Here is a 26,319-nt window from a genome sequence, read left to right as displayed (position 1 = left end):
TATTTAAAATTAGAATCAGTGCCCACACTCGCTGTGTCCAACAGCTACAGTATGTATCTAATGCAGAGATGGATACCCCTTCTACTCAGCCTATCAACGCAACGTTAATGAAAAATAATATGAGCTGTGATGGTTATGAGCCCACTCCAACAGGTGATAATGATGAGTATATTTATATTCCTAATGCTGTCCATTTATCTCTGTACTTAAACAATATTGTCGCATACATAGCTGGCATTATGAAGTGTGAAGCACTGCATTAATACCTTCTACTGAAAGCTCGATGCATTCTTTGATAAATTTAAAACCTAGGGACTGCCTATTTTCCCCATTTGAAGATCAGATTTCAGATTTGCCCCCGAGGGGGCTAGTTTATTGGGCACCCCCTTACATCCTGTGCAAGGTGAAGCGCAGAAGCGTTTACAGCGCCCATCTGGGAAGTATGCAAAGTTCATACTTGCCTTTATGACTCGGACATTAAGGGCGTAAAAGCCTGAAGGGTCATAGGTTTTGTCAAGTTACATAAAGTGAGAGAATGATGAGTGTGTGGGGGGAAAGTTCCCGGTACATTTCATGTTTATAGCAAAGCGTGGCAGGTCCCTAATAATGTCAAGTGCCCCAGGCCTGTGACTAGGAGGAGGGATATCTGGTCAGGGAGGGAAGAGGTGTTGGTAACGGCTGGGGACCTGTAGGAGGAGGTCATAGGGCAAGTGAGGATGTAGTGAGAGAGGGTGTGAGAGTCGGGTTGGCCACAAAGTTTACAAACAGTGCGGTGAGGCTCAGGGTTGCCAATGTACTCCCATAGGTACCTGTACCCTAGGCGCAGTCTCATGTATATAATCTGTTGAGATTGAATCAGAGATTGATACTGTTTGTAGTGGCGGTTGGAGTCACCGGTTACAGCGTCATAGTGGCATAGTGTGACGCTGCCCCGTTGTTTCAGGTGTGTCCAATTTTCGTCGAATGCCTCTCGTTGTGTGGCGTGTATGCGAGATTTGAGATGATTCAGGGAGAGGGCGAGAGTGGCTTCAATATCTTCTTCAAATGGGCCTGTAACACTATTGATCGGCTTGCCAAAGAAGCTACACAAGAAGTGATTAACATTTTTTTTTTTTTAAGTGTGTTAACAAAAAGTATCCCATGTTAAAGAATCGTGCAGTGTCTTCCTACACACACACACATGACAACAACAATTGGCGCATGGCCAACTCGTGTCTTCCCCTAATGGAGCCCCACCTATATGCTCCAACTGCCGAACACGAATAACAGTCCAACATATTCTCATTGAATGCCCTGTTTATAATCGGTATCGAACAATGTGCTTCACTAACCCTACACTGTAAGATATTTTAGCAGAGACCCCAAAATTTTCTCAAGGTTCAGTTAGGGTTGCCATATCTGAACATTAAAAAAAGAGGACGCTCCAGAAGACCTCCTGGGGCCCAGGATGTCGGAATTTCCGAATCTTGTTTACCGAATACGCTGATTGGTTCAACTGCTCTCGTTGTGATTGGTTGCGAGTCCATGACGTAATTACTATTTTCTATAATATAATGTCTGGTGAGGGGTAACGAAGATCCCAGATACAGTAATTATATTAGAGTAGTCCTCATACTCGGTGAATTTCATTGTTCCTGTCATTAGTTTTATAAATTTCTGAATAATAAACACTGCATTATACACCATTCAGAGTGTTATACGAGATCACATTGGAACAGACCGTTGGCTTCCTAGTCTCGACTCTCGATATCGCTTCATGTGTGACTCGGCAGAATATAATTCTGCTAAAATATCGCTCATAAAATGTAGGTAAGGTAATTAAATACATCTAAAAAAAATTTATGTGTATTCTACATGGTATTTTAGCCACGAAAAAGCATATTTCCTAAAGTCGGTAATTTACCGACTGTCGGAGCAGTGACGTCACGGCTTACCGACCACGTCATCAATTTACCGATTAGCAGACGAAGTACCGGATTTGAACCAATTAGCGTGTTCGATAAACAAGAGTCGGAAATTCCGACAGCCCTGCTATGATCCTGCCCCCCTGACTAGTCACGTCGCCCCCTTTTCTTAAGCTCCTCTACGTGTGTTGGTGTTGGTGTGGGGTTTATCTTGCGTTATTTAATGAGAGAATAAACGCCCAGCCAGACCGACCATGTGCTTGACATTCTCCCATTAAATAACGCAAGATACACTACAATACTACACCTGTATATTTAAGCCTCTCTCTGTCCATGTAATCCAGTTGCCTCTGAAGATATCTTGAATAAAGACGAAAGCTAAGGTGCTCCGTTGTTTCCCTTTTCCCGTGTGATTTTATCAATATATATATATATATATATATATATATATATATATATATATATATATATATATATATATATATATATATATATATATATATATATATATATATACACCAGTATCGGTGTACTGTATTGTATTGTGTTTTTAATGTAGGCTAATATACAACATTCATGGTAAAGAAATCTTAAAAAAAAAAAAAAATTACCTTTGCTTAAAGGCTGAACATCTTCATTCCCTTAGCTGCAGTCTTCTTCCCCCACTGTGTGTGTGACTTGATGTGCCCATACACATCAAGATTATGGTTGAAAATTGCTAAAATGCCTTAAATGCAGGACAAGAAAAACAAATGTTACAGTGTAAAAAGCCATAAGAAAAATATGGTATACTTTCAACATTTCATTTATGACTGTAATAGCACTAAGTACAAAAACAAATTTAATAATGCGCGTGGCTGAAGAACAAGGAAAAGCAGTACATGGCACTACATGCTAGCCCAAAAATTGTTAGCTAAGTTGACAACACCGTACAGGCGCACACGTGACTTATCACCTGACGAAAACTGAAAGAGATCTCTACGGTTTCCATCTCCCCTCTCTCACAGCCTCTCTCTCTCTCTCTCGTTATTATAGTTTCATGTTTTTTTTCCGTAGAAAAAATGATGGAAGCTGAAATTCCGGACTTTTAAAGAATTTTAAAAATTACTTCCGGACGAAGATTTCGAGACCTAAATGGAGGACATGTCCGGGAAAATACGGACGTATGGCAACCCTAAGTTCAGTTTTGACCTTTTTGAAATGCTGTAATCTCCTCCAAACAATATAACACTAAATTATAGAAACACAAATATATGTTAACTAATCCCTCTGGCCAGCCCTAGGAGAGACTCAAATGGGTGTCAGTGGTCTGGTTAAACTAAATCTTGATGATGATGATTATCGGCGAATGTTCACTCTTCAGTCGCAGGGGTGTTGGAGGAGGTTTGGGGGGGGGGAGGATCCACTTGCAGTTCACTATGAATACATGAAATAGGAAGGGTTTCTTGGGCAGTTGATCCAAAAAGATTTACCAAAACGTTATGTCAGAGTAATAATACTTAACTTAGGTGTTACTAATACCATTAATTTACTCTAGTATATAAAAGTCTGCATCAGTTACCATAACATAATATTACTCTGCCATTTCAGATATGCCTGCAGGACGAGCAAATTGGTCGGCAGTGATTGCTGAGCGAGGCCAAATCATCGGGATGTGGAGAGCTGGGGCAACTGTGCGGAACATTGCTCTCGAAGTGGAGAGGAGCACTAAGACGATTAGGAGGTGGATCCGCCGGTGGGAGGAAGAGGGCTCAGTGGAGACGAAACCTCGAAGCGGGAGGCCACGAGTAACGTCGACAAGGATGGACGCCATGATCGTGGCAGCTGCAACGGCATATCCAATGTGAACATCAGTGGAGCATACAAGAAATCTGGGCCTCAACTGCCATCACATGACGACGAGACGCCGATTTCATGAAGCCGGGATCGACTGCCATATTCCAGCTCACAAAGGGTGGCTAACACCTACTCACAAGGGGTGTCGACTCGGCTTTGCATTGGAACACCTTCCACATAGAGAAGAATACTGGAGAACCATTATATTTACCGATGAAACGGTGTTCAGGTCAGTGGGAGCCGAAGCAAGGCAGTGCTGGCGGACCCCCAACACACGCTACCATGAGAAACACATTCAACATCGCGCAGTGAGTGGTAGGGTGTCAGTGTCATTCTGGGGGTGGATGTGGGCACATGGGCCAGGTGAACTGGTCAAGATCAATGGCCTTTTCACTGGTGAGCAGTATGTAGACATCCTGGAGCAAGGGCTAAATCCTACAGTCCGGGCTATGGCAGTTCCAGCCCCCCACACTATCAGGCTGGTTCATGATAACAGTCCCATTCACACCAGCAACATAGTGAAGGACTACCTCCAGGATCACCCTCAAATTGAGGTCATCAACTGGCCAACACTAGGATGTGATAATAATCCGATTGAACATATTTGGGCCATGATGAAACGTGATTGGGATATTGGGGAGCAGCGAACCTGCGCAGCAATAGAGGCCAAAGCTTACTACGTGTGGGAGAGTATACGTCGACGACCAGGGGTGTGCCTGAAGCTGGTCGACTCCATCCCTAATCGCCTTGATGAAGTCCTGAATGCAATGGGTGGCTGGACCAAATACTAAGATGTGTGTATTGGTGTATTGTTTGGATTCTAGTTTTGTTTGTAAATACAATTAATATATATTAACTCACCTGCAGTGTTATCTTAAATCCATGTCCTTTATGATGTCTTAAACTATATCGCATGAAAATTCATAACAAAGTAACTTAACAGCCACAAATTATGTATTGTGTGGTATACAATGATCTGTATGACACGTCGTGGAATGTGTTGTCTTATAACACAATATAATTATATAGTTACAATTGCTACCATCATTGAAATGCTCATGATGTTCAGCACACAATATTAACGGTAACTGAGCACACTCCAAAATATATGAAGCTTGCATATTGTGGTGGGGTGTTTAAACACTGGAACTTGGAAGAATTGGGACAGTCACCTAGATTAAGTCTGAATACTATTTTACAATACTGATAACTTTTTCACTCCACTCTTTTTAACATAAGTATATAATTATATAATATTGCATATTATCACAAATATTTATTAAGCAAAGGATGGGTGGAATATAAATAAATATTACCATATTCTCTTTGTCGGAATAACAACAAAATTGTGACGTGTCGCTGAGTAAAACTAGCTGACCGAGGCCCTTCATCCTGATCCTTGCATATTTCACCTTTATCCTTAATATATTCCATTCTTTAAAGTATCATTGTGACCTGAGCGGCAATAAGCACCCAGGTCACTGCACCTGTTCCATGAATTCATAACCATGAAGAAACAGCTGTAAGACAAAACGTAGTTAAAAAGGCAGCTTGAAATTATGGTGGTATAAATAATAAATAAACCTGCCTCTCATCCAGCCCCCACCTCCTCTATCCCCCCCCCCCACACACACACACTACAGTGGGCGACATCTGTTGGCCGACCATAGCATTTCGCCCAGCTGTTTCGAAACTTCAGACTCAAGGCTATTCGAAACCTCACTGTGGCTGGGTAGTGGACACGACTTTTGTGCACCATAGTACTGTACAATCAGATAATTTGATAATTCACCCATATTGAATCTTCATGCCAATTTTAATACTTTATCACCACTTGCAAGATTCCCTCAAAAATTGACACTTCTCCCCTTCGCTACAAGAAGACATACGCGCGTAACATGTTTACATTACGACGTCACAATTCATTCATACCCTGGCTACTGAGAGAGACTGCTAATTATTTAATATTATTATACACGTTTAAATTAGTTTACCATGAACATAGACAATACAGGTATACAAACAACCGTAAACAGTTAGTTGAGTTAACGAAAGGTAGCCCAAGAAAGACAGATAACCGCTGTTTGTTTTTCTTAACGTCACTTAATTCCACCACGTGTATCAACCTGAAGAAAGTGGATATATTATGCCTTTGGCTGATATACAGTAGTTCGTCATTCCACCACCAGATGTCGGTGTCTCCGTAAGCAATGGACGAGTTGACGTTCTGGGTAAACAAAAGAAATACACTCTGCCACGTTCGTAGAGTGATACGGTATATATAATTTGTAGTTAAAGTTTGAAGTCTTGCTATAATAGTCGAGATAACATTATTTCTCTAGAAACAGGGCTGCCATTTGCAATGACGTCACTAGTTTCAAACACCACTGGGCTGCAGTCGTAGGTAGTAGAAAGGATGGCCTCTTCAGACCCCAAATGCCACGTTCAGGTAAGTTTTAAGGATGTTTTTTGTATAGACAAGTCATGAACATTTCGTAAGTTAAGAAATGTGCCGCGAAGAGCAACCTCAAACATATGTTGGATGGACATATGAGCGATAGGGGTTGGGTGTAAATGGGACTGCTCGTGCTCAGTATGGGCCAATAAGCCCACTGCAGTTTCCTCCATTCTTATGTTCTTTTGGGAAGTTCACCCCGTTACCCAACCAGTGACGTCACAACCAATCACAGAGCTTTTCGCATTCACGTGACTTTTTAGCAACTTTAACCCTTATTTTTGACACTTTTTGGCCCAATATATTTGAAAATCTCATTACCATCGTGAATTCAAGCGTTTTCTTTACCTATTGACCTGCCATCTTACGAAAAAATTCCGACCACCAGCTTGTCCATTACAGCGGTACATGGTCAGAAATTATATTCTGGTATGTTTCCATTACGTCATTGAGCGTTCCAAATAACAGCCTGAAAATAACAGGTATTTTCTCTACTTATACAATAGTCGGCAGTGTTGAAGTTTATAAGAGACATTTTGAAAAATAGATACTGGGCGCCGAGATGTTAAGAGAAGGCTTGTTCATTTGCCCCGCGGTATAAAAGTTTCCGTTAGAATAAACTTTCCTCCTGCAATGTAAAATTTTGCATTGTGAAAATTATATATATGAGTGAAAAATTTAATGAATAAATCAGGGTTATCTTAATACATCAGCGACTAACATTAACACGGTCTTCTCTGTAAGGGTGGTCGGCCATACAAGCTGTAAATAGTGTTTGATTTGTATTGTTCAACAAAGAAAGTCAGTGTTTAGAGAGGAAAATTTACTTTAATATTGTCGAGCTTGCATTTCCAGACCTTTACAGGTGAGGAACTCTCTCCCTTCCCCCTCAGGCTGTTGACAACGTGTAGTTTTCCCAATTTCAAAGGAAGGCATCCTGATCTCTCTCTGAGAACCTTGGTATATTAGTAGAAGATAACTGTAGACATATAATATAATAAACTGAAGAAATATAATAATTATACCATTATTGAGAAATAATTGTAATACGAATTAAGTATTAATCCTCTTCTGGCATAATATTGGAAACCTTCTGCATTATGCATATATTGTGTGAGTTAAATATGAAAGACTGACAGTAGAGTATTTACATTTGTTGAAATAAAGGTCTGGGCCAGTGATTATCACGGCCTTACTGGGAAGTCTCTTGAACCCCCTTGAACAGAAATTGAAATTCAAATATTTTATTGACAATAAAAAACTTTTACATCAAAAGGACAGGGTAGTATACTACTCCCACCCACACATTTGCGATCCCTACTAGGGCCTCTGTCTTTAACAGACAAATTGCTCACCAATATAGAATGCTTAAGTGAACTTGACAACTGCTTTGTCGGGTTAATGACGGCATCGCATAAATAGGCGGAAACCACACATGTAGCTTACCAGTCTTAGCATCATGCCGCTTAGTTTACACGATGACGGTGGCCCACAGCTGTTGTACCTCCAGAGTGGGGTGAGTATCACTCGTTGGCGGCCGCGAGACTGGCCTCACACAGTCTCTCACTCCAGACAACAAGTGAAGGGTGTCGTCAACCCGACAAAAGAGAAGCAACTGAGGGACCGTAAACTTAGGGCCTCCAGTCTCGGAGAGTAAGCCAGAAGGCACCTTAGAGAAAGTGCTGGAAACTCCAACAGCTGACGGTGGTCGCATCTGAAGTGATGGACCTCGCCAGCGCCGCTCGCCCACACCACCTGCTTCACTAGATGACAACCACGATATATCTGTTGATTGGTGTTATTTTCGTCTGTTGGTACTGTTGTTTTAAACTGACGGTTATTATTAGTAATTTACGCTAGTCATTGGATCACTTGAAAATTAGGGCCCTAGTTTATTTCACTTAAGACTAACCCCCTAACGCAAACCTAACCTAACCTCGCTTGGTCGCGTTAGGGTGGTTAATCATCAGATAAAATAAGCAGGGAGCTAATCTTCAGGTGATTCTAGTTAACTTGTAAATAATAATGTTATTTTAAGTGTCTTGTTTGTACACATGATGGTGTTATTTGAAAGAAATACAAAATTAAACGTTTTAATCTGTTGGTGAACGCCTTGAGTGATCAACTATCCCCAGCTGGTAGTGCTGTACACGGCGACCAATATAACGAACGACACAAACTACTGTATCTCAGACATTAAGATTAATTAAACCTAACCTAAGCACCTTAACACTAATGTAACGTAACCTAACCTATAAGCACGCTAACGTAAAGTAACCTAACCTATAAGCACGCTAACGTAAAGTAACCTAACCTACCCTAACCCAACCTAACCTTACCGAACAACAAAACCTAATCCAATCTCACTTAACCTAGTCTAACCAAACTTAACCTAACGCCCCCATATAGCATTAGGGTGTTTAATCATTAGGTGAAATAAACTGGCGGGGGCTTATCTTCAGGTGATCCACAATTGCCAATACTTGCTGGTAACACTGTACTGAACACCGTGGCCAATTTAACAAACGGGGTGGATCATTTTCTTGGCGGGTTGTTCCTGTAATGATTGCTGATGATGGCCAGGCATTACCTCGAAGACTTAACGCATCAAGTGTCGGTGGTGGACGATGTTTGTTGAAGCCAACAGAGACCACCAGAAGATTAGTCTCCTTAAATAATTACACCTGAGGATTAATCACCCTAACGCTACCTGGGGAGGATGGTTAGGTTAGGTTTGGTTAGGTTAGATTAGGTTTGGTTAGATTAGGGTAGGTTAGCATTGGTTTGGTATACTTTAGTGTGGTTTTTCTTAACCACTTTACTTCGGCGACGCCACTTTTAATATTTCATTTGGCAAACACCAGACGATTTTATTGAGCTCAGAATGAACCCCGTACACAGGTTAGTAAATTATCACCACTAAGATGAAATAGGGGAGGGGGGGGTAAGGGCTAATATTTATGTGATCTGCCGAACAAATTTACATTGTAACTAATGGTTAGAGACGACGTAGCTTGGAGTAAGTAATTATACTCAAGCTATGACGAAGACCTCGTTAAAACGGATGAAATAACAAGATAAACACGATAAACTATTAAAACTGTATAATGTGTTACGATAAAGTGAATAAAAGAGAGATACAAAATGTATAAAGACTGAATACAAAGGGGAATAAAATCCCCCACGTGAATAAAGGAATCGGGTGTATTAACTGTGTATTAAGAGTTATGAATGATAGTGAAGGTGAATAAATTATGCATCTCATACACTCCTCACATACTACCTTCCACCATCATCACTACCACCACGTAACTCACCTTACCATAACAATTCATCCATCATCCACCACACATTCTCTTTCATCCATTACAGTCACTTTCATTCACTACACCCCTTCATTCACTACACCCCTTCATTCACTACACCCTCATTCACTACACCCCTTCATTCACTACACCCGTTCATTCACTACACCCCTTCATTCACTACACCCTCATTCACTACACCCCTTCATTCACTACACCCCTTCATTCACTACACCCCTTCATTCACTACACCCTTTCATTCACTACACCCATTCATTCACTACACCCTTTCATTCACTACACCCATTCATTCACTACACCCTTTCATTCACTACACCCTTTCATTCACTACACCCTTTCATTCACTACACCCTTTCATTCACTACACCCCTTCATTCACTACACCCCTTCATTCACTACACCCTTTCATTCACTACACCCTTTCATTCACTGCACCTATTCATTCACCAAACCTTCATTCACCAAACCTTCACTCACTCCACACCTTCATTCACTAAACCCCCTTCATTCACCACACAGTCATTCACTACACTCCTTCATTCACTACACCCCTTCATTCACCACACATTCATTCACTACATCCCTTCATCCACCACACATTCATTCACTATACCCCCTTCATTCGCCACACCTTCATTCACTACACCCTTTCATTCACCACTCATTCATTCACTACACTTTGCTGCCCTCCAGATACAGGAAAAGTGCAGAGAACAGCCTCGACTTGGTCAACAGGGAAGCCCTCTTGTGGACCCTCAGCCGTTTTGGCTGCCCACCAAAATTCATCGCCATTGTTAGGCAACTCCATGATGGCATGAACGGCAGTGTCCTGCACAATGGCACCCAGTCTGTATTCTTCCCCATCCAAGCAGGGGTTAAACAAGGGTGTGTACTGGCATCAACTCTCTTTTCCATTTTCTTGGCTGTCTTTCTTACTCGATCCAGTGCCAATTTAGCCTGCTGGGTGGATGTCAAGTACTGGATGAAGGGTCTTTTCAACATAAGACGACTCCAGGCAAGAACATAGGTGTCGGCAGCTTCCATTACTGAACTTCAGTATGCAGACGACCTCACCCTTGTTGTTCACACTCAACACGACCTACAGGAGATCCTGAATACCTACGCAGATGCGTATGCACACTTCAGCCTTGAGATGAATGTAGGTAAGACCGTAAGACTCGGATTCTCTTTCAACCTGCCCCTGGTTCAGACACACCTCCTCCGTCCATCCAGCTTAATGGTACTGCCCTCTCTAATTTTAACCACTTTCGGTATCTTGGCTCCCACCTGTCCACCACCGCGGACATCGATGAAGAGATTCAGCATCGGATCAGATGTGCATGACAAGCATTTGGCAGAGTCCGAAACCGTGTCTTCAGCTGTAGGGACCTGAAATTATCTGCAAAGTTGCACGTATATCAAGCAGGGGTCTTCCCTACCCTGCTATATGGCAGCGAGACATGGGTAACATACAGGAGGCACCTCAAGGGACTTGAAAACTTTCACCAACGTAGTCTACGTTCCACACCTCCGAGTTCACTGGTAAGACAAGAGAATAAACGCCAGTATTCTCGCTGACACCAACTGTAGGAGCATTGAGGCTACCATTATCCATGAACAACTACGCTGGACTGGCCATGTTGCCCGCATGGACGACAGTCTACCAAAGCAGCAATTTTACAGTCACCTAACGAATGGTAACCGTAACGCCGGCGGGCAACTATAAAGGTATAAGGATAGTCTTAAGACTAACTTGAAAAAGTGCCAAATTGACCCCCTCACCTGGGAGTCGATTACTCCACGTCGTAACGCTTGGAGGAGCACCACACGAGAATTTGTCATTACTATCGAGTTATCCCGACTGCAAACCGAGGCAGACAAGCGACAACGCCGGAAAGACGCTGCCATCGCCCCTCCCGCACTAGATGTACACTCGCACCAAAAAGTATTGGTGCGAGTGTATATCTAGTGCTGACAATCAGTGTGTTTGTTTCCTCTTTTCGGATTGTTGCTTTGTGTCAACTGAATGATGCGAGAGGGTTCGGTCTCGGTGAACGTGGGTATAAAACGGAGGCAATATGAAGCAGTAGAGATCTACACATGCCAGACGACATAGAAACCTCAGAGGAAACACGAGGAGCTATTATTGCCCTTCATAACGAAGGGTTCGGCGTCACAGATATTACCCGGCAGGTTGGTGTCCACAGGAACACCGCTGCACGATGGATTCGGCGATACCTCGAAACTGGTGCTACAGACGACAGGTCTCAGAGCGGCCGTCCACGTTGCACCACCTCAGGACGACAAATAATTTTTTTAACAGGGAGCTCCTCATATTTCATACTGTCTATTTATCAATTCCCGACCTTATTTATAACGGTTTGTTTCACTTGACTAGGCCATAGTAGCTGCTCAGCAGGATTACAGGGCTGCCACCATACGGCTGGAACAACTCGCCTTTCCCAATACCTATCGTCACTGGTCTCAAATTGTTCACACTACAGTATGCACCGATACTTTTTGTTGCGAGTGTTCCTCTTCACATGTACACTCGTGAACAAAAGTCCTGTCGCCCCTTCTGCTGCTCCACGAATCCTGAGATTCAGACTCATGAATCCGAAGCATTTATGGGCAGAATAATGCACCAGTGTCTACTGCTTCGGGTTCATGAGTCTGAATCTCTTGGTGCACGGAACAGCAGAAGGGGCGACAGGACTTCTGTTCACGACTGTACAACGAATGTGAATGACTCTGCTGGTCCCGTATCGGCCTCTTTAGTCACCTCAAAACTCACCAATGAAGGTGACATCCCTTATAACTCCTAGCATTGTATCATAGCTGGATGATCGTCATATTCGATTCCGAGTGACAGCAAAGCAGTAGTAGTAGTGTGGTGTGTGTGTGTGTGTGTGTGTGTAAACATGTGCGCGCGGTGTGTGTTGGCGTGTGTGTTAGCCCTGAAATTGACAAGAGCCTGGAGCTAACTTCCTGAGCTCGTCAAAAGAATATCCACAACTTTCTAACGTAATTCCTTGCAGCACTTAACGAGCACCTGTGTTCATAAAATATAACCATGGTGCCTTTCATACCTTACACTGTTGTGGAGGGTCAGCGTGTACAGGGAGACTCAGATAAATGTATATGAATTGTGTTAAACATTTCTTTGGATATCGTCTGTATGTCTATATTAAAACTACAATATTACCCTCACATGTTGAAGAACTGTACAAGGTCTCCCACAAGTGGGATCTCTACGAAATATGTGTATTTACTTCTGAATATGATGGTGTTGGATAAGAATATATGACTATGCAGTGTTGTATAATCAGGTATATTTCTCATCCGCAGAAACACAAAAACGTCGTCGCTGTCCATGTGTTTGTTTGTGTGTTTAACAGTGTTAGTGAGTGTGGCTGTGGTTTGGATGAGGCAAAGGGGCGTGCATGTCCATATTAAACATAAACACCCTCCTTACAGCGAATATAGAGGTGACTGATCAATTCATGGCGGAATAACAGATATAAATATTCCTCTCTATGGCCCTCCAGCGACTTGGGAGCCGCCCACTAATTTCCCTAATGATGCGGTCACACGTGTTTGTTCATTTGCACTTGTCTGTGTTGTTTCCCAAATGCGCGTATTTGTCATAACATCACATCCATGAAGCAGAGTAATAAACAAGTCCCAGACATGTTGCAAACCTTAGAGGTGTCGGGTGACTATTAATGATAGTGTTATTATTAAGAATGACAATATTAACAATAAGAAAGATGATAATAATCACAATTAGAATGATAATTATTTAATTTCATTAATACATACTGTACCTAAGTGGCATACAGATCTGAAATGAAACAATCTCTAATAAGTGTAAATACCCGAAAGCTACCTGGGGAGTTAGGTTAGGTTAATTGAGATTAGCGTTAGGTTAGGTTAGGTTAATTGAGATTAGTGTTAGGTTAGGTTAGGTTAATTTTAATGTGAAATAAGCCATCATACCTAATATTCAGGTGTTCACAGGTTAATTACTCCAGAGATAACATAACATTTCTGACGTTTTGAAACCGTCTATATCTGAAATAGATAATGGCCGCTGTTATAATTACTAAACAACTCACATAGCGAAAAATATAGGCCAGTGTAATTATACGTGTATACAGTATATTTAAAACGATCATTGGCAATCCCTGACAGATCACCGATAGCGAGAGAGAAAACCCCGACAACTGAAATGGCAAAATATATCATCTCTATGTAAGGGGTTGCCAACTTTACTATAAGCTGGACCACAACGAACTAATGAACCACCGCCCGCCTGTAATGATGGATTACACTGGAAAAACATTGTGAAAACAATGGTTGAGCATTCATTGATAGCTGGCAACGATTTTATGGCAACGACTACCTGTACAGTCGTGACGGAGTACACTCGTCTCGTGCAGGGGTAAAGACGTTGTCTGCATCCCTGGAGCGTGAAATTGTCACTCCAAAGGGGGGGTTTCGCCAGTAGGCAGAGGCCGGGGTAAGTGGGAGTCAAAAAACAAGCTGGTCCTGGGAAGTAAAATTGGTTACTCAGCGACTTGGGAGCCGCCCTAATTTCCCTAATGATGCGGTCACACGTGTTTGTTCATTTGCACTTGTCTGTGTTGTTTCCCAAATGCGCGTATTTGTCATAACATCACATCCATGAAGCAGAGTAATAAACAAGTCCCAGACATGTTGCAAACCTTAGAGGTGTCGGGTGACTATTAATGATAGTGTTATTATTAAGAATGACAATATTAACAATAAGAAAGATGATAATAATCACAATTAGAATGATAATTATTTAATTTCATTAATACATACTGTACCTAAGTGGCATACAGATCTGAAATGAAACAATCTCTAATAAGTGTAAATACCCGAAAGCTACCTGGGGAGTTAGGTTAGGTTAATTGAGATTAGCGTTAGGTTAGGTTAGGTTAGGTTAATTGAGATTAGTGTTAGGTTAGGTTAGGTTAATTTTAATGTGAAATAAGCCATCATACCTAATATTCAGGTGTTCACAGGTTAATTACTCCAGAGATAACATAACATTTCTGACGTTTTGAAACCGTCTATATCTGAAATAGATAATGGCCGCTGTTATAATTACTAAACAACTCACATAGCGAAAAATATAGGCCAGTGTAATTATACGTGTATACAGTATATTTAAAACGATCATTGGCAATCCCTGACAGATCACCGATAGCGAGAGAGAAAACCCCGACAACTGAAATGGCAAAATATATCATCTCTATGTAAGGGGTTGCCAACTTTACTATAAGCTGGACCACAACGAACTAATGAACCACCGCCCGCCTGTAATGATGGATTACACTGGAAAAACATTGTGAAAACAATGGTTGAGCATTCATTGATAGCTGGCAACGATTTTATGGCAACGACTACCTGTACAGTCGTGACGGAGTACACTCGTCTCGTGCAGGGGTAAAGACGTTGTCTGCATCCCTGGAGCGTGAAATTGTCACTCCAAAGGGGGGGTTTCGCCAGTAGGCAGAGGCCGGGGTAAGTGGGAGTCAAAAAACAAGCTGGTCCTGGGAAGTAAAATTGGTTACTCAGGACAAGGGGTAAAACAGGACCAGGGAAGGGTAGGTTTAAATGTATACTATACAAACAGTAGGAGCGTTAGAAATAAAATAGACTTGCTGAGAGCGGTTGTATGTACCGAGAATGTAGACGTCATAGCAATCACCGAAACTTGGATGAATCTGGAGAGCAAATTTTTTTTATCAGATTACCACATAGAAGGGTATAGCCTTTTTCACAAGGACAGGGAAGGTAGGAAGGGGGGAGGGGTCGCACTCTTCGTCAAGGATTCATTAAAATGTTGTATTAATAATTCAATAAAGGGTGAAATAGGAACCCAGTCTGTATGAGTAGAAATCACGGAAGGAAGAGAAAACTAATTATGGGAGTGATTTGCAGGCCCCCAAGTCTTGGGAAAGAAGCAGCTCAGCCCATATGGCAGGAAATGAGTAGGGCAGCAAAATATAACAACCTGTGCTTTATGGGGGATTTCAACTTCAGAAATATTGACTGGGACAACATTGTAGGTGACTATGAATCTGAAGACTTCCTAGACGCAGTACAGGACAAATTTTTGAAACAACTAATTACAGAACCTACCAGAGGTGACAATATATTAGACCTAGTATTAACAAATAAAGAAAATATTATCAGAGATATCACAGTAGGGGAGGAACTAGGTAACAGTGATCACAGAGAAATCAGGTTCACCCTATATTGGGAAACAAAAAACAATGACAATATGGTCAGAGTCCCAACTTTCGGTTGGCGGATTATCAGGGGTTAAGAAGGTACCTAGGTGAGGTCACCTGGGAACAGTCACGTCAGTCCCTAGTGGGAAGGGGTGAGGTCATAGATGACACAACAATTGATCATGACTATAATATATTCACTAGTATACTACATAAAGCACAAGAACAAAATATACCATACAGAAAAATTAGGTCAAATAAAAATGAGCCAAGGTGGATGACCAGAAAACTTAAACATAACATAGGAATAAAGAAAGGAATATATAAGAAATTAAAGGGAGGGGAGGAGCAGCTCAGAAATAGGTATCATGAACTATCTAGGAATGTTAAGAAAAGTGTAAAGAAAGCAAAGAGAGACTATGAAATCAAAATAGCAAGAGAATCCAAGGCGAATCCCAAGGGATTTTTCCAGGTATATTCCTCAATTCGTGAGGAAATTCCAGAAGTGGAACTGATATTTAGGGGAAACGAAGAAGAGAAATTAATGAATATCACTATCAGAAAAGAGGATGTTCTTAAGAGGATAAATAAACTAAAGAAGACAAAATCCCCAGGGCCGGATGAAATTTTCTCTCGAGTCTTGAAAGAGTGTAGGGAATTTCATTGCGAATTTCTTCTGTGAAAACTGATAAGAAGTAGCTGTTCAATGCTTTGCTTTTTTCTTCACTGCCATTTATCACTTCTCCCCTCCCTGACTTTAAAGGCCCAACTTTGTCCTTGACCTTTGCTCTATATACCTGGAAAAATCCCTTGGGATTCGCCGTGGATTCTCTTTCTATTTTGATTTCATAGTCTCTCTTTGCTTTCCTTACATTTTTCTAAACATTCGTAGATAGTTCATTATACCTATTTCTGAGCTGCTCCTCCCCTCCCTTTAATTTCTTATATATTCCTTTCTTTATTCCTATGTCATGTTTAAGTTTTCTAGTCATCCACCTTGGCTCATTCTTTTTTGACCTAATTTTTCTGTATGGTATATTTTGTTCTTGTGCTTTATGTAGTATACTATTGAATATATTATAGTCATGAACATTGTTGTGTCATCTATGACCTCACCCCTTCCTACTGGGGACTGACGTGACTGTTCCCAGGTGACCTCACCTAGGTACCTTCTTAACCCCTGATAATCCGCCAACCAAAAGTTTGGGACTCTGACCATATTGTCATTGTTTTTTGTTTCCCAATATAGGGTGAACCTGATTTCTCTGTGATCACTGTTACCTAGTTCTTCCCCTACTGTGATATCTCTGATAATATTTTCTTTATTTGTTAATACTAGGTCTAATATATTGTCACCTCTGGTAGGTTCTGTAATTAGTTGTTTCAAAAAATTGTCCTGTACTGCGTCTAGGAAGTCTTCAGATTCATAGTCACCTACAATGTTGTCCCAGTCAATATTTCTGAAGTTGAAATCCCCCATAATGCACAGGTTGTTATATTTTGCCGCCCTACTCATTTCCTGCCATATAGGCTGAGCTGCTTCTTTCCCAAGACTTGGGGGCCTGTAAATCACTCCCATAATTAGTTTTTTTCTTCCTTCCGTAATTTCTACCCATACAGACTCGGTTCCTGTTTCACCCTTTATTCAATTATTGATACAACATTTTAATGTATCCTTGAACAGATTAGCGGAGCCCTCGTAAATTTATTTACAAAATCATTAGACAGGGGAGTTGTGCCAGACTTGTGGAAACAGGCAAATGTAGTACCCATATTCAAAAAGGAAGACAGAGCATCAGCGTCAAATTACCGGCCAACCAGTTTGACGTCTGTAGTGGGGAAATTTCTTGAATCAATTATAGCAGATAGCATCCGATCGCATTTAAAGAAAAGCAAATTAATCTTAGACTCTCAACATGGGTTTACAAAGGGAAAATCTTGTCTAACAAATCTGCTGACGTTTTTTAGGAAAGTCTTCGAGGTAGTAGATAATGACGAAAATTACGATGTTATTTACTTAGACTTTAGCAAAGCATTTGGCAGAATACCGCATCAGAGGCTTCTCAGAAAAATTAAGGCTCATGGTATCGAGGGTAAAGTTTTAAATTGGATAAAATCATGGCTCACCAATAGAACGCAGAGGATCAGTGTAGATGGTGTTAAATCTGAGTGGGGCCGTGTAACCAGTGGGGTTCCCCAGGGGTCAGTACTAGGCCCACTCTTGTTCATAATCTACATAAACGATCTAGATACTGGGATCAGCAGTGACATAAGCAAGTTTGCGGATGACACCAAAATAGGGCGGCAGATTAATTCAGGTCAGGATGCAAATGCATTACAGGAGGATCTAAATAAACTGCAAGGGTGGTCTGAAAAATGGCAAATGAAATTCAACACCAGCAAGTGCACTCAGTGCAGCGTACTTATATTGGAAAAACAAATACTGTCAATGTATACAGCCTTAACAACATCAACCTAGAGAAGTCGACTTGTGAAAGAGACCTAGGGGTACGTGTAAGCCTGGACCTACGGCCTAGAAAACAGTGTGTTAACGTTCGAAATAAGGCAAACAGAGTATTGGGTTTTATATCTAGAAGTGTAAGTAATAAGAGTGCAGAGGTCTTATTGCAACTACATCTTGCGCTAGTCAGGCCGCACCTCGATTATGCGGTTGAGTTCTGGTGCCCTTATTATATAATGGATCAGTTCACTAGAGTCGGTGCAGCGAAGAATGCCGAAAATGATTCCGGGACTTAGAAATCTTCCATATCAGGATAGGTTAAAGAAACTAAACTTGCATTCCCTAGAAAGACGAAGAGTGCGGGGAGATATGATAGAAGTATTTAAGTAGGTGAAAGGAATCAATAAAGGGGATATAGATAAAGTTCTTATAATATCCGAGCAGGATAGGACTCGAAGCAACGGATTTAAGTTAGATAAGTTTAGGTTTAGGAGGGAGATAGGAAGGAACTGGTTTACAAATAGGGTGGTGGACGAGTGGAACAAGCTTAGCAACTATGTAGTAAGTGCTGGAACGCTGGAAAGTTTCAAAAGGAGACCGGATAGATTCATGGATGATAGAGAGTGGTAGTACCTCTCGACAGGAGCTGCCATGCACAGGCCAACCGGCCTATTGCAGACTCCTTATTTTCTTATGTTCTTATGTTCTTATCGTCCCGGAAGGCGGTGAGAGTCAGGGTTGTGTTGCCCGAGGTGTGTTTTGACAGGTGAGGAGAACCATTTCACGTCCCAGAGTTTGCAGGTTACGGTGTTTTGGATGTACGTATATCATCTTGTTTACAACGTTTCGACCTTAATTGTTTCTCAGGGAACTTTTCATTTTAAGTTGATTTTGTTTTTTGAACATATCAGGCCATGTTGTTATTTTAAACCTAACCTCACCTAGCCTCACCTAACCTAACCATATCTTACCTAATTTAACCCAATTAAATGATAACTAATACTGTTAAAACCTAGTGTCTTTTACTTTTCCTCGTTACCTGTGTGTCTGTGTGTCTGCCAGTATCCACTCTGCACCAGTGTACTCTATACGAATTAGATTTTATGACTTATAGATAGTCGGCAACAGGTGGCTCCTACAAGTTCAACCGTGGGTCTGTATCAACATATAGTATTGAAATTAATACCTGTAACTTTCTGGCTAGGTAAACTCTTTTTTGTAGTGGGTGGGGAGGGAGAGAGGGGGGCGAGGGAGTGAAGGAAGGAGTGGGTGAGGAGCGGGGGGAGGTAAGAGGGAGGAGGAGGGAATGAGAAGCAAATGAAAAGGAAGTGAGTAAAGGAAGGAAGAAGGGGGAGAGAGAGAGAGAGAGAGAGAGAGAAGGAGGAAGGAAAGGAGGGAGTGAGAAAGGGAGTAAAAGAGGGAAGAAAGGAGGGAGAGAAGTAAGGAGGAAGGAAATAAGGGAGAAAGGTGAGGGAAAATGTGGAGGGGAGAGAGAGGGAGGGAGGGAGGGAGGGAGAGAGAGAGAGAGACAGCAGCGTGTGTTGTGGTCGAGAAAGCTCAGGTATTATTTATTAATGACCCAACAGTTGCTCCACATTCACTGGCTATTTCCGTTTTCTTCTTCCTGTATTGTTGACAAGGATTATTCACTCTGATGCCTGAGCTTCTTCACGTGACTATGAGATGTTTTTGGCGCGCGAGAGATATGTGCTAGTGCTGGTTTTAATGTTTATCCTAATGCATTTATTATGCTTTTGTTTACTCAGTTTTTCTTTGGCTTCTTTCTTACCGGTTAAGAATATACTCTCAAATATGTGTTTATGTATCTGATTGTGTTTTTTGTCACTTTATACCCCTCTTGTACCTTTTATTATTTCACCCCCTTATAATAAGTAGGTGGGGGGTAATGATTTGACGGGGGTTGCATGAATTATTTGGAGGTAATATTAGGGTGAATGAAATTATATTTCTTCGTCGGGGTAATTAATTAGTGGAGGATATTTATTTTATTTGTTACTTATAGTTGATAATTTATCTTAGTGTCCATAGTAGTATATATTACTTGTACATTCGCGAACAAAAGTCCTGTCGCCTCTTCTGCTGCTCCACGAACCCCGAGATTCAGACTAGTGAATCCGAAGCATCTATCGACAGAATAATGCATCAGTGTCTACTGCTTCGGGCTCACGAATCTGAATCTCGGGGTTCGTGGAGCAGCAGAAGAGGCGACAGGACTTTTGTTAGCGAATGTATAAAAATTATGTATTGATAAGGAGCGTGGCGACCGAGCAGATAGAACACTCGGCTCCTGTCTAAGGGTCGCTGGTTCACTCTCGCGACACCCCCGAGTACTTTACAGTTGGGAGTGAAGGCGGTCGAGTACAGTGCCGGTCACGCTACCTCATTGCTCACTGAAGACTTGTTATTTAAAAAGTGTTGTATCCACACTGACCGAAACGGACCCACTTTCAGGTATAGTGATATGTGCATTATGGTTTAAGTTACTTTCAAATATCTCCAGTACTTGATTTTGACTCATTAATGTACGTAATAATTCAGGGTTTCTTACGACCCTAACAGCCATATGTTTAGGGGAATTAGAACTGATGTAGAAACTGAAGTCTGAACCGGAACTCCGCCATTCGCTCTCTCTCTCTGAATTAGTTTTAAGTGAACACCGGACATTATAGCTCGAAATTTAGGTAATCGCACCGCTCTACTCTCTTTGAAATACTTTTTTAGATGTGAACCGGAAACTACAGTCCGGCGCCTCGTGTTGACGTCGTAAATGTATCAACAAAGCAAAGTTTCCACCAATTTGTCATAATCAGTGATGGTGACAGATGGTAGACGGTAGGATGGTGGTAACTATCCCCATTCGCGACAGTGACACGCCTCGTTGAACACTCGGCCACACCACGCCACACCCTCCAGGACCACACCACGTCACACCCTCCAGTTCCACACCACGCCACACCGTCAAGGATTATATTACGCCGAACCACAGCACACCACGTCACACCCTCCAGGACCACACCACGTCACACCATCCAGGACCACACCACGTCACATCCTCCAGAACCACACCACGTCACACCTCCAGGACCACATCACGTCACATCCTCCAGTTCCACACCGCGCCCCACCATCCAGGACCACACCACGTCACACCATCCAGGACCACACCACGTCACACCCTCCAGTTCCACACCACGCCCCACCATCCAGGACCACACCACGTCACACCATCCAGGACCACACCACGTCACACCCTCCAGGACCACACCGTCACACCCTCCAGTTCCACACCACGCCCCACCATCCAGGACCACACCACGCCACACCCTCCAGGACCAAACCACGTCACACCCTCCAGTTCTACACCACGCCAAACCCTCCAGGACCGCACCACGCCACACACCCCAGGACCACACCACGTCACACCCTCCAGGACCACACCACGTCACACCCTCCAGGACCACACCACGTCACACACCCAGGTCCACACCCCTTCACACCCTCCAGGACCACACCACGCCACAGCCGCCAGGACCACACCACGCCACACTACGCCACACCCTTCAGGACCACACCACATCACACCCTTCAGGCCACACCACGCCGCATCCTGCAAAGCCACATCACGCCACACCCTCCTGGGCCACAACACGACACATTCTTCAGAGCCACACCACGCAGCACCCTTCAGGGCCACACCACGCCACACTATCCAGGAAAATACCACGCCATATTCTTCAGGGGAACACCACGCCCCGCTCTTCTGGACCACACCACGCCACACCCTTCAGGGCCACATCACACGACAGCCTTCAGGGTCACATCACACGACACCCTTCAGGGCCACATCACGCCGCACCCTTCAGAGTTGCACCACACCACAACCTCCGGGGCCACAACACGCCGCATTCTTCAGGTCCACACCACGCCACACCCTTCAAGACCACACCATGCCACACCCTTTAAGACCACACCATGCCACACCCATCAGGGCCACACCATTCCGCACCCTTCAAAGCATCATCACACCACATCCTTCAGAGCCACACCACGCCACACCTTTCAGGGACACAACACATCACATCTTTCATGCCCATGCCACACCTTTTAGGGCCACACCACGATACACCCTTTGGAGCCACACCACACCACTTCTTAGGGCCACAACACACCAAACCAACTACTACTACTTTGCTGTCACTCGGGATCAAGTATAACGATCATCCAGCTATGATACAATGATATGAGTTATTAAGGATGTCACCTACGTTGGCGAGTTCTGAGGTGCCTAAAGAGGCCAATACGGGACCGGCAGGGTCGTTCACAGATGTTGCACATGTGGAGGGCTACATCTAGTGCGGGAGGGGCGGCGACAGTGTCTTTCCAGCGTTGACGCTTGTCTGCCTCGGTATGTAGTCGGGCTAACTCGAAAGTATTGACACCTTCTTGTGTGGTGATCCTCCATGCGTTATGGTGTGGAATAATCGTCTCCCAGGTGAGGGGATCGATTTGGCACTTTTTCAGTTGCCCGCCAGCGTTACATTTACTATTCGTTATCTAAAGCCCCATTGAGATTCTGGGAGGAATTTTTCCGCCTGAGGAAGATGTCTGTTTAGGAGGACTCGAACGATAATCTTGCCAGCTACGGACAGCAGCGTGATACCGCGGTAGTTGCCACAGACAGACCGGTCTTCCTTGTTCTTATAAATATTGACGCTGGGGGCGTCTTTAAGAGTTGGGAGGATTTCCTCCTTTTCCCATATATTCCCCAGGAGAGAGTGGAGACAGCTGGTAAGCAAAGGTCTACCTGCCTTATACACCTTGGCTGAGATTCCTTCAGTCCCTGAAACTTTGTTATTTTCATCTGCTTGCTGGCAGTCTGTACCTCATCCAGGGGTGGAGGATAGCTGAGGTGGATCAGCTCTGGATGCTGAGGGACCTACTGGGTAGTTAGGACATCCACATAGGTGCTTCAGTTGAGCAGTGAATGGTAGTGCTCTTTCTAGCACTGAAGGATGCCTTCTTCCTCTTTAATTAGGAAGTTTCTGTCGGATGAGAGGTGGGGGCTGTACCATGAGTGATTGGCCCATAAAATGTTTTAGTGGTATTGAATAATTCGTGCATTTTGTGCTGAACTGCAAGTTTTTGTGTTTCACATGCTTTAGTTTTAAACCAGTCGTTCTTTAGAATGCGAAGTTCTTGCTGGGCCGCCACTTCTTCTTGCGGAAGATATCAACTTTAGTCCAAGACTGAGGGTTGTTCTGCCAGTCAGTTAAAGCAGCACGTTTATCATCGACGAGTACATTGATTACCGCACCCAGTAAGGATGACCTTACTGGGTGCGGTTGCCCAGTCAGGTTGGTTCTTTAGGCAGGCTATGTTAGGGCACCTTTTCTAGCCTCCTCCCCATGTGGGGTGAGCAGAGTGGCTCCTCAAAAGAGCTGCTCAGTAGCATAGTCAGGACCGGATTGCACTTCTGCCTAGATCCCAGTGCATAAACAACCATCTTATCCATGCTGCCCATATGCAGAGTTGTGGCTAGACTCCCGGCAGTCATCTCTGCCTGTCCCGTCGTCACTCTTCCGTCATCAAAGGACATTTGGGGGTATAGGGGTTATGATGATGATGATGAGGAGCTGGATGATGGCTGCGTGTGAGTTGATTTATGTGGTGAGGCAGGAGCACCAGCAACAACCACACATCTTGGGTCTCCCTTTTCATGATCCAGTGGTGCAACTGTTGCAACGACAGGGGAGAGGGAGAGTTGTAATGGACTGCATTGCCTTCGTCCGTCGGTGTAGCCGTTGGGTTCGCATGGTGGTCACCTCTCCTGCCTATACTGCCATTGGGGTCTTGTTGGAGCTTTGTAAGCATGTCTGCCTGATGCAGGGCTCCACAGCAGATTTTTCGTTCGGGTTTACTTCCGTAGCCTTGTACCTACCAAGGTTAATCCGCAAGGCAGCCGGGCAGTGGTTGGTAGGGGCCAGGACGTGTCCACATGTCAGTGGGCCACTGGGCCTATGTGCCGTCCGTTTGGGGCCCACTGCTACTCCGAGATCCGTTGTTGGTCTAGCCTGGGCCCACGAAGCACCTAGTAACGTGTGTTGCCACGAGGACGCACAGCAGGAATTTTGATGGTGAAGAGGCTGTGTACTACTTATGCAAGTTGCTTCCCTGTTCACCACGAGGGCTCGTCAGTGGCGGCAGCTGAAAGCAAGAGGAAGCAAGCTGTGCTTGCACCTTAACACTAACATAATGCTGCCACACTAAGCGCATTATACGACCCTGTGCGCACGCACACACACACACACACACACACAACATTCAGGGCCTCACCACGCCTTTCAAAGCCACGCCACACCATTATGAGTCACACCACGCCACACTTTCTAGGGCAACAGCACACCTTTTAGGCCACATCACACCACATCCTTCAAAGCTACAACACACATATCCTTCGTGGCCACACCACTCCACACTCTTGAGGGTCATGGAATACCCCTTAGGGCCACACCAAGCCCTTCAGGGCTGCAACGCTCCACATCCTTCAGAGCCACGCCACACCTTTAGACCAACACCTTTCGGGCTACCCTTCAGGGCCATACCACGACACGCCTTTCAACCCTTCAGGGTGTCGTTCTAGTAACTCAGGGACTCGTTCTAGTAGCTCACAGACTCGTTCTAGTGGTTCAGAGACTCGTTCTAGTAGCTCAGAGACTCGTTCAAGTAGTTCAGGGACTCGTTCTAGTGATTCAGAGACTCGTTCTAGTAGCTCAGAGACTCGTTCAAGTAGTTCAGGGACTCGTTCTAGTGGTTCAGAGACTCGTTCTAGTAGCTCAGAGACTCGTTCTAGTAGCTCAGAGACTCGTTCTAGTGGTTCAGAGACTCGTTCTAGTAGCTCAGAGACTCGTTCTAGTGGTTCAGAGACTCGTTGTAGTAGCTCAGAGACTCGTTCTAGTAGCTCAGAGACTCGTTCTAGTAGCTCAGAGACTCGTTCTATGAGCTCAGAGACTCGTTGTAGTAGCTCAGAGACTCGTTGTAGTCAGAGACTCGTTCTAGTAACTCAGAGACTCGTTCTAGTGATTCAGAGACTCGTTCTAGAGCTCAGAGACTCATTCTAGAGAGACTCGTAGTTCAGCTCAGACTCGTTCTCGGTAGCTCAGAGACTCGTTCTAGTAGACTCGTAGACTCGTTCTAGTAGCTCCTCAGAGACTCGTTGTAGTAGCTCAGAGACTCGTTCTAGTAACTCAGGGACTCGTTCTAGTAGCTCAGAGACTCGTTCTAGTAGCTCAGAGACTCGTTCTAGTAACTCAGTCGTCTAGTAGCTCAGAGACTCGTTCTAGTAACTCAGGGACTCGTTCTAGCAGCTCAGAGACTCGTTCTAGTAGCTCAGAGACTCCTTCTAGTAGCTCAGGGACTCGTTCTAGTAGCTCAGGGACTCGTTCTAATAGCTCAGACTCGTTCTAGTAGCTCAGGGACTCGTTCTAGTCGCTCACAGACTCGTTCTAGTAGCTCAGGTTAGTAACGAGTGCTTTTTCACGGTAGCCAGGGGTCTGTTGGGTGAACGGGGCTGAGGTGTGCCAAATTAAGCTAAACTTCTCGCCCGTGTATCATCGAAATACAGTGTCAGAAAAATGTATTCACACTACCTGACATGTTGTCAGGGAGACCCCGTGGATGCTTGTATTATAACAACAACATTTTGAACGCGTGTGTTAGACCTCACACATCACCAAGTGAGGACAATGTTGCTGTTGTAATACAAGCATTCACACGATATCCACGAAAATCTGTAAGATAGTGTGAATACATCAATGAGACACCCTGTATAATCGTAGCTCCTATCCAGTCCGATGTGTTGATGGTCTCCCCAGGTTGAGGTCGGCGCTCGAGACGGACAGTAAAAAAACAAAAAACAAAATCAACAATATCAGTCAGCTTATAATTCCAGGTAGTCCGTACATCTGTTATTTCCAGCTTTTTTTATGGGGGAGAGGGATTTTGATGACGCAAACTCTAGCCCCCTCCTTACCCCTTACCTAGTATCCCAAAT

General features: G+C 43.6%; 2 protein-coding genes across 2 annotated transcripts in view; one reads left to right on the top strand and one right to left on the bottom strand.

The window, feature by feature from the left end:
- Nucleotides 1-7,806, bottom strand: part of LOC121869628 — a 62,314-nt gene extending 54,508 nt beyond the window's left edge. Inside the window, exon 1 of the mRNA XM_042371117.1 lies at nucleotides 7,642-7,806. Within this exon, the coding sequence (XP_042227051.1) occupies nucleotides 7,642-7,656 (15 nt within the window). The 5' untranslated portion in view covers nucleotides 7,657-7,806. The remainder of the gene's footprint in view (nucleotides 1-7,641) is intronic.
- On the top strand, nucleotides 7,655-25,733 carry LOC121870533 (mucin-6-like). The gene is made up of 5 exons (XM_042372370.1): nucleotides 7,655-7,848; nucleotides 21,183-21,610; nucleotides 21,774-22,462; nucleotides 24,773-25,307; nucleotides 25,531-25,733. The coding sequence occupies exons 1-5, from the start codon at nucleotides 7,655-7,657 to the stop codon at nucleotides 25,731-25,733; spliced, it is 2,049 nt and encodes a 682-aa protein (XP_042228304.1).
- Nucleotides 25,734-26,319: the final 586 nt, after the last annotated feature.

Source organism: Homarus americanus, unplaced genomic scaffold (genome assembly GCF_018991925.1).
Source record: "Homarus americanus isolate GMGI-L3 unplaced genomic scaffold, GMGI_Hamer_2.0 scaffold32583, whole genome shotgun sequence".
Taxonomy (NCBI): Eukaryota; Metazoa; Arthropoda; class Malacostraca; order Decapoda; family Nephropidae; genus Homarus; species Homarus americanus.
The sequence above is the reverse complement of the archived record's forward strand: the minus strand, read 5'-3'. Positions and strand labels throughout refer to the sequence as shown.

Bases quoted from the DNA above. Each gene is read 5' to 3' on its own strand.
- LOC121870533 (XM_042372370.1), top strand. From the start codon at position 7,655: ATGCCGCTTAGTTTACACGATGACGGTGGCCCACAGCTGTTGTACCTC. The intron at 22,463-24,772 runs GTCACTCGGGAT...AATACCCCTTAG, and splicing joins CCAACTACTACTACTTTGCT to GGCCACACCAAGCCCTTCAG. The intron at 25,308-25,530 runs GTCAGAGACTCG...GACTCGTTCTAG, and splicing joins TAGCTCAGAGACTCGTTGTA to TAGCTCAGAGACTCGTTCTA.